This window comes from Drosophila bipectinata, chromosome 3R (genome assembly GCF_030179905.1).
Source record: "Drosophila bipectinata strain 14024-0381.07 chromosome 3R, DbipHiC1v2, whole genome shotgun sequence".
In the NCBI taxonomy this organism is placed as follows: Eukaryota; Metazoa; Arthropoda; class Insecta; order Diptera; family Drosophilidae; genus Drosophila; species Drosophila bipectinata.
The window spans coordinates 16,577,246-16,591,075 of NC_091739.1; the positions used below are offsets into that span (position 1 = coordinate 16,577,246).

A 13,830-nucleotide genomic window follows, 5' to 3' on the forward strand; every position below is an offset into this window, starting at 1 on the left:
TTGACTTTTAAAACTCCAGATTCCGTTAGTTTAATAAGTATTTACATTTCAAATTAGTTAAACTAATGTCAAAAAGTAAAAACTTATGAAAAAAACTAATTAAAAAACATAAACGCTCAAATTTAAAATTTAAATTTTATATGGGGCTGCCAACTGCGGTTAAAAAGTGGCGGTTAATGAGGTCACTCAAAAGTATACATTTCTGCACCGTGATTGAGAGGTCACACTTATTGGCCAAATAGGAATTGAGAATACTTGTTTTGTCCAAAAGTAAACAGTACATTTAATATATCTACTTAAAGTATCCAAATATTGGATATTATTTAAAATAATCCTACCCGATCGATTAAAAGAGTGGCGTATTCTATCGCAGGCTTTAAATTGCTTACATTTGCAATTTATAAGAAAAGGAGAATATAAAACGCCGCCATGTCGAACCAGGAGACCCAGGTGTCCAGCCTGCCGATGCCACCAGAACGCTATATCGCCAACTACACAGAGGAGAACATTCGCCGAAATCGCGCGCCCCGGCCTCCTCCGCCGCCCTCACAACATGAAGTGTATAGCATGTTTGGGATACAGTACAACAACGACGAGATGATCCGCTCCCTAGAGTCCCAGAACATCAAGCGCCTCATACCCATTCACTTCGACAGGCGCAAGGAGCTTAAGAAGCTTAACCACTCGCTACTGGTCAACTTCCTGGACCTTATCGATTTCCTCATCCTGAACCCAGACAGCCCGCGACGCACGGAGAAGGTAAGGGCCATAGCTTTTCTAAATATTTGAATCTCACGAATAAACCCATCTCTTTAAGATTGATGATCTGAGTCTGCTGTTTGTGAACATGCATCACCTACTAAACGAGTTCCGGCCGCATCAGGCCCGCGAAACCCTTCGCGTGATGATGGAAATGCAGAAGCGACAGCGCGTCGAAACGGCCACCCGTTTCCAAAAGCACTTGGAGAAAGTCCGTGAAATCGTCAACACCGCCTTCTCCGCGCTGCCAGTTCTGACAGAGGACGATGACCATGATGGAGCAAAGATCAAGACGGAAGTAGATCCTTTAGAAGCAAATTCGGCGGCCAAAAATGATCCCAGCTACCAGCACGATCGCATGCTGTGCAAGTTGGTGGACGCTATTGAGTGATCCGGTTGTGGAAAGAATTGTTGCCCCCTCATATTTATAGAACCTATTTAGTGTAAGAAATAAACCCCGTATTGTGTGTGATGATGAGATTTTGAACATTCTTATGAGTAATTCATTCATTGTGGCTCATCCAAATGTGTTAAGTCATGATGGAAATAAGTTAGTAGATAAGATCACCCTTTTGTCGTGTGGCCAAGATAAGGGTAAGCTGTTTAAGCATCTTCAAAATTTCACCATTGATATGACGTCGTCATGAAAACGTGATTCCAGGACTAGACATTGCGTGGACAATTGGGAGGTCAGTATTATGCAGAGGATTTTTAGATATTTCTCACGAATATGTGATGTTTTTCAACGGCTGGTTTTATTGTGGTATTGTGGGAAACACGACGCAAAATATTTATAAAGTAATCTTCCTTTTTAAGGATAATAACATGCAGTATTTCTGACATGCTAAATGAACTTTTTTGGGGCTTAAGAGTTCAAAGAACATCAATATATTTTTTTAAAAGTCATTGTGCCAAGATCAGTTCGTTTCGTAACGCACTGTACCACTCCCCTTACAGCAACTTATTCTTTCTGGATAAACAACGTTTATATGATTATTAGATTCTTTAGGCTGTAAATCCAGTGATAAGCAAGATGTGAGTGAGTGAATCTCCAGTTTCTACCAAGACCAGATCTCCGATAAAAGCGGGTGGCAGTTTCCCTTGGAGATCATTTCTCGCGCAGCATTGCAAGTGCAAGCACTCGTCGGTTAAATCAAATATTATATAGGAATATAGTTGATTCGAGGCTGTGAACAGAAACCGAGTAATTTGTGACTGTGCTTTTTAATAAAGACCTGCATTCATTAATTGAGCAATCAATTTCAAGAGCAGCCCAATTAAGAAATATAGTGACAGTTCCATTATCCGCTAGGATGTCTAAAACAAATATTGAAGATACTGATCCAAAAAAAATCAAAGGTATTGCGGTGTGATATAATATTATAATGGTGGATTAAAAAGTGCAAAAGTGAAGAAAATTCCAAAACTTATAAATTCAGCAAAGAATTTGTTAAGATTTTTTGATAATTTATATGAGTTATGAAATAGAAAGCCTCTGTGTCGTGCTTATTATTCAATCTTATTATTTTAATAGAAAGCTGTATCCTATAAAAACCAACACGTTTTTAGTCATCTCCACTATTTGTTCTACCGAAGATTAGAAAGTTGTAAAAGCAAACCATCTGCCTTATCATTCTCAGATTTGGAAAACGACGGGCATGGGGGTGAGGAGGATGGAAACTCAGATAGCACCACGGAGGCGGATGCGAAGCCCACCAAGGAGGGGGAGGAGAGTCTTGCTACCTTCGACAAGGCCATTGAAGGAGCAGGCTTTGGCCTCTTCAATCTGATACTGCTTTTTGTGTCCATTCCCGCCCAGAGTGCGGCCATCTTTGAGTCCAGCTCCATGTCCTACATCCTGCCCGTGGCCGAGTGCGATCTTCGGCTGACCCTGGAAGACAAAGGTGTCCTGAACGCTGTGGCCTACGCCGGCATGACTATTTCGGCCGTGATCTGGGGATACCTCGCAGATACCAAGGGCCGCAAGAAGATCCTATACTGGGGCTACCTCATAGATGCGGTGTGTGTTTTCGGGTCAGCCTTGAGTCAGAACTTCATAATGCTGGTGGTGTTCAAGTTCCTTGGTGGCTTGGTGTAAGATTCCTTGACTTGTATTAATTAGACTTCCGCGTGCTCACCTTAATTTATTCTTGACTTCAGGGTAAATGGTCCAGCGGCAGTTCTCTTCACGTACATCACTGAAATGCACGGACCCAAGCACCGATCTTCGGTTCTAATGATTATTGGAATGGTCACGTCTACGGCCACTGTGTCCCTACCCCTTCTGGCCTGGGGCATCTTCCCACGGGAATGGGACTTTGAGGTCCTGGGATTGAGGAGTAAGTTGCGCATCAAACCACTTCCCACAGGGAGCTCGTTTAAAGTTTGGTGTTTCAGTCCACAGCTGGCAAATTTACCTGTTTGTGTTGGGTATTCCAAGTTTGGTCAGTGGCCTGATTTTTTGTGTCATGCCGGAGAGTCCCCGCTTCTTGATGGCCCAAGGTCGGAACGAGGAAGCGCTTAAGGCATTTAAGCACATCTACTATGTAAACACAAGGAAGCCAAAAGAAACCTATCCAGTAAGATTCCCTAAACAAAAAACTAAAAGATAAACGCAATCTAAACAAAACAAATAAACAATTTCAGTTCAAAGCCCTGGTCCAGGAGGTACCGAACCGAAAGTCTGAAAAGGGCGAGGCCATCTACACCATTGAGGAAAAATCGAAGGAAGTGCCGGCTACCAAAAAGCAATCCCGCACTCTTGCCGAGAGCCTGCGCTCCGGCTTGCAGCAGATGAAGCCTCTGGTCAGGAAACCTCTCCTCTCGCTGTCTCTATGCTGCTACATCATGCAGTTCGGCATCTTCCTCGGCATGAACACCATCCGGCTGTGGCTGCCCCAGCTCTTTGCCTCCATGGCCGAGTTCGAGGCTCTGAACGCGGGGAAGGGCGTGGACGCTAGCATGTGCACCATTCTGGAGTTCAGTGTGAATCGCACGGCGGAAACTTCCTTGAATTACGCCGATGCCTGCTCTGAGGTGGGTATCCAGATAAGATATTGGTAGGATAAAGCCCTGGTCTACAGATAGGTCTTATCAGCCACCCAGTTTAGTGCCTCATCATCTTTACAATGACGTGTTTTTCGCGCAATCTTAGATTATATGGGGATGGGAAAAGTACATACGTAATCAGCCATATTTTTTGGATAGTAAATCTCGCATTGTGGGATAAACTTTTCCGTTTTTAAGTTAATTAAGAGTACTAACTAAGCTTTCATTTTATCTCTTTTAAAATTTACAGCCCAAAGAAATCTCCATGGATATGTACATAAACAATATTATAGTATCCGCCACAGGATTTGTAGGATACTTCTTTGCTGGAGGAATAATCCGCGCCTTGGGACCCAAGCGAATGATGAGTAAGACCCATTACGAGTACTTATATTGTTTCTATAATTAAGACAATTTCTCTTAGCCTATGGACTGTTTCTCTCGGGAACCTTTGGCCTCCTGCTCTACTTCTCAGTTAGCAGTCTAATGACCCTGATTATTTCGGCCACTTTCTTGACCATTTGCGGCATTGCAGTCTCTTCGCTTTTGGGAGCTGTTGTGGCTCTCTTCCCCACCCAATTAAGGTAATAATGATTCATTTATTTAAATCTTGTATATATTCCATTATCTAAATCTTTTTTAGAACCGTTGTGGTGGCCATTGCCATGATGTGCGGACGGTTTGGAGCGCTTTCCGGAAATCTCCTGTTTCCGGTTTTCATTCAGATTGGGTGCCTGCCTCCATTTATTATGGTTTCTTCAGTTCTGATACGTAAGTGGAAACTTTTATATTTCATATCTCTATTTTATATCTGATTCGTTTTATTTTTTCAGTGGCGGGTGTCCTTTCCATCCTTGTGCCCAATCCTGCAAAGGCCACATTCTCCTAAACTGATTCTTGGGTAGAAATCTCACTGAAACCGGAAGATCTTGAGACATTAGCTGTACAAATTAGTGATAACGAGGTAACTGAATGGATAAGTTGTAGAACTTAGTAACGACAATAGATGTTGGAAGAACTATTTATGTAGCATACCTTAAGCAATCTTAAGCAATCAAACCAAATATATCTCTATGGTTGTACATACATACATAATCTTGTTAGACTTGATTCACTTAAGGATGAACAGGCAGGATAAGACATCCTGCCGTCTGATGGGCAAGGACAAAAGTCGGAAGCCACGACATGCAAATCTCATTAACACCAATTAACTGTAACTTGGAGCGCTCAGGTGGGATGATGGGTTGGATGGGGCGGCAAGGCTGTCGGGGTGGTGGGTGGCCTGCTTGTTTGGTTGGCTGATTCAGTGGATACCCCCAGTTCGACTGGCAGGTGAGTGATCGGATACTGGATAACATGAAGCTGATTTCCATCAGCTACAGTCGCTCAGACGAAGGAGGCTGAAGAGCAAATTAGTGATGCCTGAGTTGACTAATCCTGGCAGCCTTTAAATGGCAGCGATTATAGTGCATGCTTCGATGATTCGTGAACCGAGTAGATCCAGGGCTCTAATTAATTTCCATCTGCTGCCATCATCCATGACAGATTCAAATTACGAATTATCAATTACTAAGCACATTGTAGTTGCAGAGAGCAGTTCTACCCACTTTAAAAATTATCTACTGAATTATTATCTTCATATTATCCTTTTAAATGTTATTCTGAAATAAAACTTATGATTCATGAAGCTTTTATACGCTTTCAGAGGGTATATAATTTTGGTCAAAAATGTGTTACGCATCCTATAGCTACCATATAACTGATTGATCAGAAATGCCAAAAATTCGGTATTTTTACAGAAAAAGAGGTAGGACTTTTAATGGATTTTATTTTTGGCAAAATAGTACAAACTTTTATAAGGATCCTATAGAGGAAAACCTCATGAAAAATGGACAAAAAAATCTAAAAAATATTTTGTCTCAGGATTTTGATGCAGAATGACGGGAAATCGACCCAGAAATCGTTTAAGGTACTCCGCTTGAGAATCGGATGAGAATTGGGACAGGTATAGCCATCACTGTGGACCCTATAGTGGAAAATCCCATTTTCAAGGGATCCCATCACGAAAAATGGACGAAAATTCTAAAAAATATTTTGTCTCAGGATTTTGATGCAGAATGACGGGAAATCGACCCAGAAATCGTTTAAGGTACTCCGCTTGAGAATCGGATGAGAATTGGGAAAGATATAGCCATCACTGTGGACCCTATAGGGCAAAATCCCATTTTCAAGGGATCCCATCACGAAAAATGGACAAAAAATCTAAAAAATATTTTGCCTCAGGATTTTGATGCAGAATGACGGGAAATCGACCCAGAAATCGTTTAAGGGACTCCGCTTGAGAATCGGATGAGAATTGGGAAAGATATAGCCATCACTGTGGACCCTATAGGGGAAAACCCCATTTTCAAGGGATCCCATCACGAAAAATGGACAAATAATCTAAAAAATATTTTGTCTCAGGATTTTGATGCAGAATGACGGGAAATCGACCCAGAAATCGTTTAGATACTCCGCTTGAGAATCGGATGAGAATTGGGAAAGATATTGCCATCACTGTGGACGCTATAGGGGAAACCCCCATTTTCAAGGGATCATTTGCACTTAAGCCAGAAATAATGGGTTTAATAGGGATTATATTTTTTATTTATTTGTTATTATTTTTCATATCTTTTTTTTTTATGCATTATAACTGCTATATGACGGTATAATATTTATCGATATATAGACATATAGTATAGTAAACATAAACAACCTCAATTCTTCCATAATTTTCGAGAGAAAACATGTTTATTTACAAATAAAAAATTGGAAAATGTAAACATTCCTTATTCTATGGCCTACTTTTAAGGGCGCCACGAAATCGAATTCTCATGAAAGAGTAAAATTTTATGGTTTTATTGCATCTTAAAATATTTCAAAAAATTATTAAGTTTGGTTGAAATTTAAAAAAATAATAAAAATAATTAATTAATAATTATTTTTAAAAACAGCGCCCTCCTCCTCGATTCTCATAAGTTGCACTTAAGCTAGCTCGAAAAGTCGGAAAAATCAGTTCAGATTTTTGTAATTTTGTTGTAATTTGTGTTTTTGTAAGCTTTTCTTTGCGGTTGTTGATGTTGTTGTAATGTTTTGTTGTTGTTGTAATGTTTTGTTGTTGTAATGTTTTGTTGTTGTAATTTTATATTGTTGTAATTTTTTTTGTTGTAATATTTTTTTGTTGTAATTTTTGTTGTTGTAATATTTTTTTGTTTTTTTTTTGTTGTAATTTTTTGTTGTAATTTTTTTGTTGTAATTTGTTGTAATTTGTTGTAATTTTATTTTGTTGTAATTTTTTTTTTTTTTTTTTAATTTTCTTTAGGTATAATATTAAATATTCAACTTCGTTAAACCCATAATGTTTGCTTTAGTTTAGTTCTTATCTTGAATAGGACTTCATAAGCCATGCCTAGTGCTTCTAAGCCCTTATTTCCTTTTCCAGTGCCTTGGCAGCCCTGGCCGACCGTGTAACGCTTAACCCATGCCAGGCGTCACTAAAAATTACGTCATAACAAAAAATGGAAAAAAAATCTAAAAAATATTTTGTCTCAGGATTTTGATGCAGAATGACGGGGAATCGATCCACGAATCTTTTAAGGTACTCCGCTTGAGAATCGGATGAGAATTGGGACAGATATAGCCATCACTGTGGACCCTATAGAGGAAAACTCAATTTTCAATGGATCCCATCACAAAAAATGGACAAAAAATCTAAAAAATATTTTGTCTCAGGATTTTGATGCAGAATGACGGGAAATCGACCCAGAAATCGTTTAAGGGACTCCGCTTGAGAATCGGATGAGAATTGGGGGAGATATAGCCATTTCTGTGGACCCTATAGGGGAAAACCACATTTTCAAGGGATCCCATCACGAAAAATGGACAAAAATTTAAAAAATATTTTGTCTCAGGATTTTGATGCAGAATGACGGGGAATCGATCCACGAATCTTTTAAGGTATTCCGCTTGAGAATCGGAAGAGAATTGGGAAGATATAGCCATCATTGTGGACCCTATAGGGGAAAACCCCATTTTCAAGGGATCCCATCACGAAAAATGGACAAAAATTTAAAAAATATTTTGTCTCAGGATTTTGATGCAGAATGACGGGGAATCGATCCACGAATCTTTTAAAGTACTCCGCTTGAGAATCGGAAGAGAATTGGGGAAGATATAGCCATCTCTGTGGACCCTATAGGGGAAAACTCAATTTTCAAGGGATCCCATCACGAAAAGTGGACAAAAAATCTAAAAAATATTTTGTCTCAGGATTTTGATGCAGAATGGTGGGAAATCGACCCAGAAATCGTTTAAGGTACTCCGCTTAAGAATCGGATAAGAATTGGGGAAGATATAGCCATCACTGTGGACCCTATAGGGGAAAACCCCATTTTCAAGGGATCCCATCACGAAAAATGGACAAAAAATCTAAAAAATATTTTGTCTCAGGATTTTGATGCAGAATGACGGAAAATCGATCCAGAAATCGTTTAAAGTACTCCGCTTGAGAATCGGATGAGAATTGGGAAAGATATAGCCAACACTGTGGACCCTATAGGGGAAAACCCCATTTTCAAGGGATCCCATCACGAAAAATGGACAAAAAATCTAAAAAATATTTTGTCTCAGGATTTTGATGCAGAATGACGGAAAATCGATCCAGAAATCGTTTAAAGTACTCCGCTTGAGAATCGGATGAGAATTGGGAAAGATATAGCCAACACTGTGGACCCTATAGGGGAAAACCCCATTTTCAAGGGATCCCATCACGAAAAATGGACAAAAAATCTAAAAAATATTTTGTCTCAGGATTTTGATGCAGAATGACGGAAAATCGATCCAGAAATCGTTTAAAGTACTCCGCTTGAGAATCGGATGAGAATTGGGAAAGATATAGCCAACACTGTGGACCCTATAGGGGAAAACCCCATTTTCAAGGGATCCCATCACGAAAAATGGACAAATAATCTAAAAAATATTTTGTCTCAGGATTTTGATGCAGAATGACGGAAAATCGATCCAGAAATCGTTTAAAGTTCTCCGCTTGAGAATCGGATGAGAATTGGGAAAGATATAGCCAACACTGTGGACCCTATAGGGGAAAACCCCATTTTCAAGGGATCCCATCACGAAAAATGGACAAATAATCTAAAAAATATTTTGTCTCAGGATTTTGATGCAGAATGACGGGGAATCGATCCACGAATCTTTTAAGGTATTCCGCTCTAAAATCGGATGAGAATTGGGGAAGATATAGCCATTACTGTGGACCCTATAGGGGAAAACTCTATTTTCAAGGGGAAAAATGGACGAAAAATCTAAAAAATATTTTGTCTCAGGATTTTGATGCAGAATGATGGCGAATCGATCTGCAAATCGTTGAAGGTAATCAGCACAAGAATCGGATCAGGTCTGGGGAAGATATAGTTATCACTGTGGGCCATAGTCCCCTAATATATCCTACAGCTGCCATATAACTGAACAATCGGAAAAAGGATTTTGTGTTTGCTAAAAATACAAACTTTGGAAATTTTTGAAGTTAGAAGCTTTGGAATTTTGGAAAGTAAAAACGCTTTGGAAAGGGTATATCAGTTCCACTCCGCCCGAAGCTAGCTTTCCTATCTTGTTTAGATTTGTTTGAAGTTCCAGAACATCTATGCATTCAAAAAAAATCATTCGAGTCAGGTGTCTTTTGTGTAGCTTTCAAAATTTTCATTGCCTTTTTCTGACAATACATAAAAAGACTTCGTGTCCGACTGTTCCTGTTTTCGGCTTACGGTTCCCCGATTCACATTCAGCGTTTTCTTTTCCCCATGGGGGATCGGGGTAAGATCGAGGAGGCGGTCGACTTCGAGACGGCTATTGCTGAGTGCGGATTTGGGCTCTTCAACGTGTTCATCCTGTTCAGCGCTGCGCCCTGCTTGGCGGCTATGGTCTTTTCAGCTTCAGCACTCTCCTATGTGATGCCCTCTGCGGAGTGCGACTTGAACCTGACACTCGTCCAGAAGGGAATGCTGAACGCGGCCACCTATGGCGGCATGATCCTTTCGGCGGTGCCCTGGGGCTTTATGGCTGACACCTTCGGACGCCGGCCTGTGCTCATTTCTGGAGGCTGGTTAGACGGAATCTTCATCCTGTGTGCCGCTCTCAGCCAGTCCACCTTGCATCTGATGATCTTCAAGTTCCTTGACGGATTAATGTTTGTCTCTATGTTCAGCAGGTGATATTTCAAACTAATACTCTTTTTCCCCCCAGCATCTGTGGCCCCTTTGCGGTGGTGGTCAGCTACCTGGCGGAGTTCCATGGCAAGAAGCACCGACCGTACATAATGCTCTTTGTCGGCTTAGCCGTGTCTATGGGCTCGATGCTGCTGCCCTTCCTAGCCTACATCCTCATGCCGGTGTCCATCTACTTTAAGGTGGGCTCTCTGGAGTGTAGGTGAGTCCTGGAGGTGATGACCTATTTCTAAGTCCTTCCTTTCCGTCCCGTAGTTCGAACCTGGCACGTGTTTCTTGCCATTTCGGCGGTGCCCAGTCTACTGAGTGGATTTCTACATATGTTCCTGCCGGAGAGCCCCAAGTTCCTGATGGCCCAGGGAAACTACAACAAGGCCCTGAAGTGCCTGCAGCGAATTTATCACATCAACAAACGCAAGAGCAGAGACAGCTATCCGGTAGATTTGAAACCTTTTAGAGTGCTTATTCTAATCCTTGGGCAACCCGCAGGTGAAACATCTAACCGATGCCGTGCCGGATCGATCTGAGACCCTGGAGGAAAGTGGGCGATCGTCGTCCCTCAAGGAGCGATTCCAAAAGGCGAAAGAAAAATTCTTGGAGGGAGCCCGGCAGATCAAGCCGATGTTTCGGAAGCCGTATTTGTCCATATCCATCCAAGTTTACTGTCTGCATTTCTGCCAGATAACCTGGTAAGGAAACACGAAACACCCAATCCCGTACTTATCCTGCTTACCCCCAATCCTCATCCAGCGTCAACTCTGTGCGGTTGTGGCTGCCCCAGATTTTCGCCACGATGCATGTCATGGAGACCCAGGGATTCAACGACACCAGCATGTGCGCCGTGGTGGAGCACAACAACCTGGCCTTGACTCGCAATTCGGCGGAAAAGAAAGAGGAATGCGATCTAGTAGGTAGGAAGCTATGTTGCCCCTGCTCCAGGCTCTAAAATAATTAATTGACCTCGCAGCATCACAGCCCGGATAGCTACTTGGACAACATAACGGTGTCAGCCATTGGACTGCTCGGATTCATCCTAATCTTTCCACTGCTGCGCATCCGGCTTGTAGCGAATCACATACTGAGTGAGTAGTTTAAGAAAGATTATGATGTAATCTCCAATTTTTGAGAGCCCTAAGGGTCTAACTAACCATGTCAGTTGGCAAAGAATTAATTTAAGCAATGTCCTGGCAGAGGTGTTCCTGTTCTGCAGCACCTTCCTGGTGGGTGGACTCTACTTTTGCAAGGACTCCCTGGTGACAATGCTGGTCTCTGCCATTTATCTCACGTTGATGGGAATCTGTGCCACCACCATAATCAGCATGTCTGTAGTGATTTTTCCCACTCTTATGAGGTGACATTTTCAATTGCCCAAAAAAAGTATTTAAACTATACTTGTGACTTTCAGGACAATGGTGCTGATGCTGATCATGACCTTCGGACGCTTCGGCTCTGTAAGCGGAAACATTATGTTGCCTATTTTTATGCAAATGAGCTGTCTGGCGCCGTTCCTTTGGCTCTGCACCCTGATGTCTGGTAAGTGGCTGGGAACACACTCTAAAGCGTCGCTAACCCGTCCTTGGTATTCAACAGTTGCCTTCTTCTTTTCGGTGTTCCTGAAGGTAGACGATCAGCAGGCCCTCGCCTAGGCGAAGACCCTCCCGGGTCATCTGGATTAATCAAGGCAGTCGACCAACCGCTTCATGCGGTTAACTCGACATAATTACACTTTATTTGCAGTCACAAACACACCGCTTTGATTAATTTCTACATAAAGGCAACAAACAAACAATAAGCCAGAAAAAGCTACTCATCTGGGAGGTAATGATGTTTTTGCGGTCGCCAATTAATTTTTGCATGCAAAACTGAATCGCAACTCTCGCGCTTCGCTGGACGCCAAAGTGATTTTTCTTTGTCCGACTGAAAGTTTCATCCTGGCCACCCTCTTGCCCCGCGGATGTGCCGGCAGTGCCACAAATCACACTGCAACCATAAATCAGCTTCTAACCAACACCAGTCGGATGGCGTCCTGGTTGCTTTTGGCGACAGAATCAATAGGATTTTCCCAGGGATGCGCACTCACGGCGTATGCTTGATGCTGACACACATTGAGATTCCCTATTTCCAGCCACTTTCCCTTTCTCCCTTCCCCCACAAACTAACCTATTTCCCCGGCTGTCAAAACAAAGTCAAGCGGTAATTGACACATGTTGACTTGGGGGCGGATGTCTTGGGAGTATTGGGTCTCGTCGTGGTCATGTCCTGGAGCCTGTTCTGCACTTTCGGTTCAATTTATTAAGCAGTTTATTGGATGGATGTGGTGGTCGGACTTATACGCAAGTTGGGAAGAACTACAAGGAAGAACCAAATATTTTACTAAATTCAAATGTCCTTTTTTTATATTATCAGACGCTTTAGTAGATCTCTGAAGGGTACATTAGGTGACACGAAGTTTTCTTTTAATGTTCATTTCATTAGCATATTTAATATTTGCTTAAAGCAAATAAAATAGTAGAATTTTATCCGCCTGACTATGCTTTTTTAAAAATTTGCCTAAAAGCCTGCTTAATGCATATCTTTATTTGCTCAGGAGGGTGCTCCGGTCCTGTATCTTCGGAGCTTTCTATTTTGGCGGCCCCCAGGCTCCGGCCAGCTCCACTCTATAAAAACACAGGAACAACAAATGCGCATAAATTTATCATAATAAACATGCATAAATCGCCGTGAATATAAACACGGAAAACCCCAAAAATGTGCAGAAATATGCTTTGGGCGGAATGGGGGCGGATGTGCGAGAGATTTGGGGGCGGGGCTAAATGTAGGCTGTAAACTAAGCGAAACAAGATCGTAAAAAAGCCAAAAAACATGGGAATGCATATGTGTGCGTGCTCTGGACCGAAATGAGGTCCATAGTTACATGAGGGTGTCCATTTTGGTGGGCCTGAATGGGGTGGAGGGGCTGGGCGGGCGAAGGACCTGCCCGAATGGCTAGTCATAATCATGGCGAGCACAAAATGAAAGTGTCCGAGTGGGAGGGGCGGCTAAATAGAGAGGCAGACATAAACATTTCCAGACATTAGCAAACACAAACGCAACAAACAAACAGAAATACAGGCGAACGCAGAATCACAATCGTTCATTTGAACAGTCCTTGAAGAGGCCATTGTGTATGTTCGAATGTGTGGGTGTGCGTGGGCACGGGTCGGTGTATGTGGGTGTCCTGTGTCCTCTGCCATCATTTACAGGTCATTCATCATATCAACACGCCGCGTGAACCTATTTGAGCGAGAAAAGCCAAGGTGAAAGTAAAACCAAGTCCAAGTGCAGTGGAAAACGATACTGGAGTAAAGTAAAAACAAAAGTAGCTTGAGACGGATCAACTTTACCGCATTTCCAAGTAAAAAATATATATATTCCAGCCCTTTAGACTCGGAGGTGGCCTTGTTTTATAAAACACAAAGCAAAAGTGCCTTCTAGAATATTATCAATTATAATTATTTTGTACATGTATTAGTTATATATTTAATAATTATTAAGAATATTTAAGACTCCATTTAAAATCTTTTAAAACCTAAGCTCCATTTTTCAAAATAAAGAGCTTCCCTTGGTGTTTCCATAAATCGCGTGCTGAGCAACATGTTGCTGAAGGATGTGTGTTGCCAGCTTTCTCTCAACAGGTTGTGCAACATCACATTGCCGACGCAGCAGCAGCCGCAGCAGCACAGGACATGTAGTCCTTTCGACATAAAGC

At 41.8% G+C, this 13,830-nt stretch overlaps 3 protein-coding genes across 7 annotated transcripts; all 3 read left to right on the forward strand.

The window, feature by feature from the left end:
- The first annotated feature begins 117 nt into the window (after positions 1-117).
- MED7 (mediator complex subunit 7) lies at positions 118-1,239 on the forward strand. The gene is made up of 3 exons (XM_070281925.1): positions 118-270; positions 374-759; positions 818-1,239. Exons 2-3 carry the CDS (start codon positions 430-432, stop codon positions 1,148-1,150), a joined length of 663 nt encoding a protein of 220 aa, XP_070138026.1. The 5' UTR covers positions 118-270; positions 374-429; the 3' UTR covers positions 1,151-1,239.
- Positions 1,240-1,858: 619 nt separating this feature from the next.
- On the forward strand, positions 1,859-4,902 carry LOC108130309 (synaptic vesicle glycoprotein 2B). The gene is made up of 9 exons (XM_017248698.2): positions 1,859-2,118; positions 2,400-2,853; positions 2,920-3,098; positions 3,157-3,338; positions 3,406-3,795; positions 4,058-4,175; positions 4,232-4,391; positions 4,451-4,578; positions 4,641-4,902. Exons 1-9 carry the CDS (start codon positions 2,073-2,075, stop codon positions 4,694-4,696), a joined length of 1,713 nt encoding a protein of 570 aa, XP_017104187.2. The 5' UTR covers positions 1,859-2,072; the 3' UTR covers positions 4,697-4,902.
- Positions 4,903-9,502: 4,600 nt separating this feature from the next.
- Positions 9,503-12,601, forward strand: LOC108130325 (synaptic vesicle glycoprotein 2A). Of its 5 annotated transcripts, XM_017248716.3 has the most exons (9): positions 9,507-10,045; positions 10,102-10,280; positions 10,338-10,519; positions 10,572-10,771; positions 10,833-10,989; positions 11,050-11,164; positions 11,274-11,433; positions 11,488-11,615; positions 11,673-12,601. In XM_017248716.3, the coding sequence occupies exons 1-9, from the start codon at positions 9,660-9,662 to the stop codon at positions 11,726-11,728; spliced, it is 1,563 nt and encodes a 520-aa protein (XP_017104205.2). In that variant the 5' UTR covers positions 9,507-9,659; the 3' UTR covers positions 11,729-12,601. The 5 variants fall into 5 exon arrangements, 4 of the variants coding, with proteins under 4 accessions (XP_017104208.2, XP_017104205.2, XP_070137857.1 ...); XM_070281756.1 differs by lacking the exon at positions 9,507-10,045 and having other exon boundaries at positions 10,126-10,264; XM_070281757.1 differs by lacking the exon at positions 9,507-10,045 and having other exon boundaries at positions 10,148-10,284.
- Positions 12,602-13,830: the final 1,229 nt, after the last annotated feature.

What these genes read in the sequence shown, in the direction of transcription:
- LOC108130309 (XM_017248698.2), top strand. Translation starts at nt 2,073, where the DNA reads ATGTCTAAAACAAATATTGAAGATACTGATCCAAAAAAAATCAAAG. An exon ending in AGCCAAAAGAAACCTATCCA is followed by an intron (nt 3,339 to 3,405) that starts GTAAGATTCCCT and finishes AAACAATTTCAG; the next exon opens with TTCAAAGCCCTGGTCCAGGA. An exon ending in CTCTTCCCCACCCAATTAAG is followed by an intron (nt 4,392 to 4,450) that starts GTAATAATGATT and finishes AATCTTTTTTAG; the next exon opens with AACCGTTGTGGTGGCCATTG.
- MED7 (XM_070281925.1), top strand. Translation starts at nt 430, where the DNA reads ATGTCGAACCAGGAGACCCAGGTGTCCAGCCTGCCGATGCCACCAGAA. An exon ending in GCCCGCGACGCACGGAGAAG is followed by an intron (nt 760 to 817) that starts GTAAGGGCCATA and finishes CATCTCTTTAAG; the next exon opens with ATTGATGATCTGAGTCTGCT.
- LOC108130325 (XM_017248716.3), top strand. Translation starts at nt 9,660, where the DNA reads ATGGGGGATCGGGGTAAGATCGAGGAGGCGGTCGACTTCGAGACGGCT. An exon ending in AGAGCAGAGACAGCTATCCG is followed by an intron (nt 10,520 to 10,571) that starts GTAGATTTGAAA and finishes GGCAACCCGCAG; the next exon opens with GTGAAACATCTAACCGATGC. An exon ending in CATTTCTGCCAGATAACCTG is followed by an intron (nt 10,772 to 10,832) that starts GTAAGGAAACAC and finishes ATCCTCATCCAG; the next exon opens with CGTCAACTCTGTGCGGTTGT.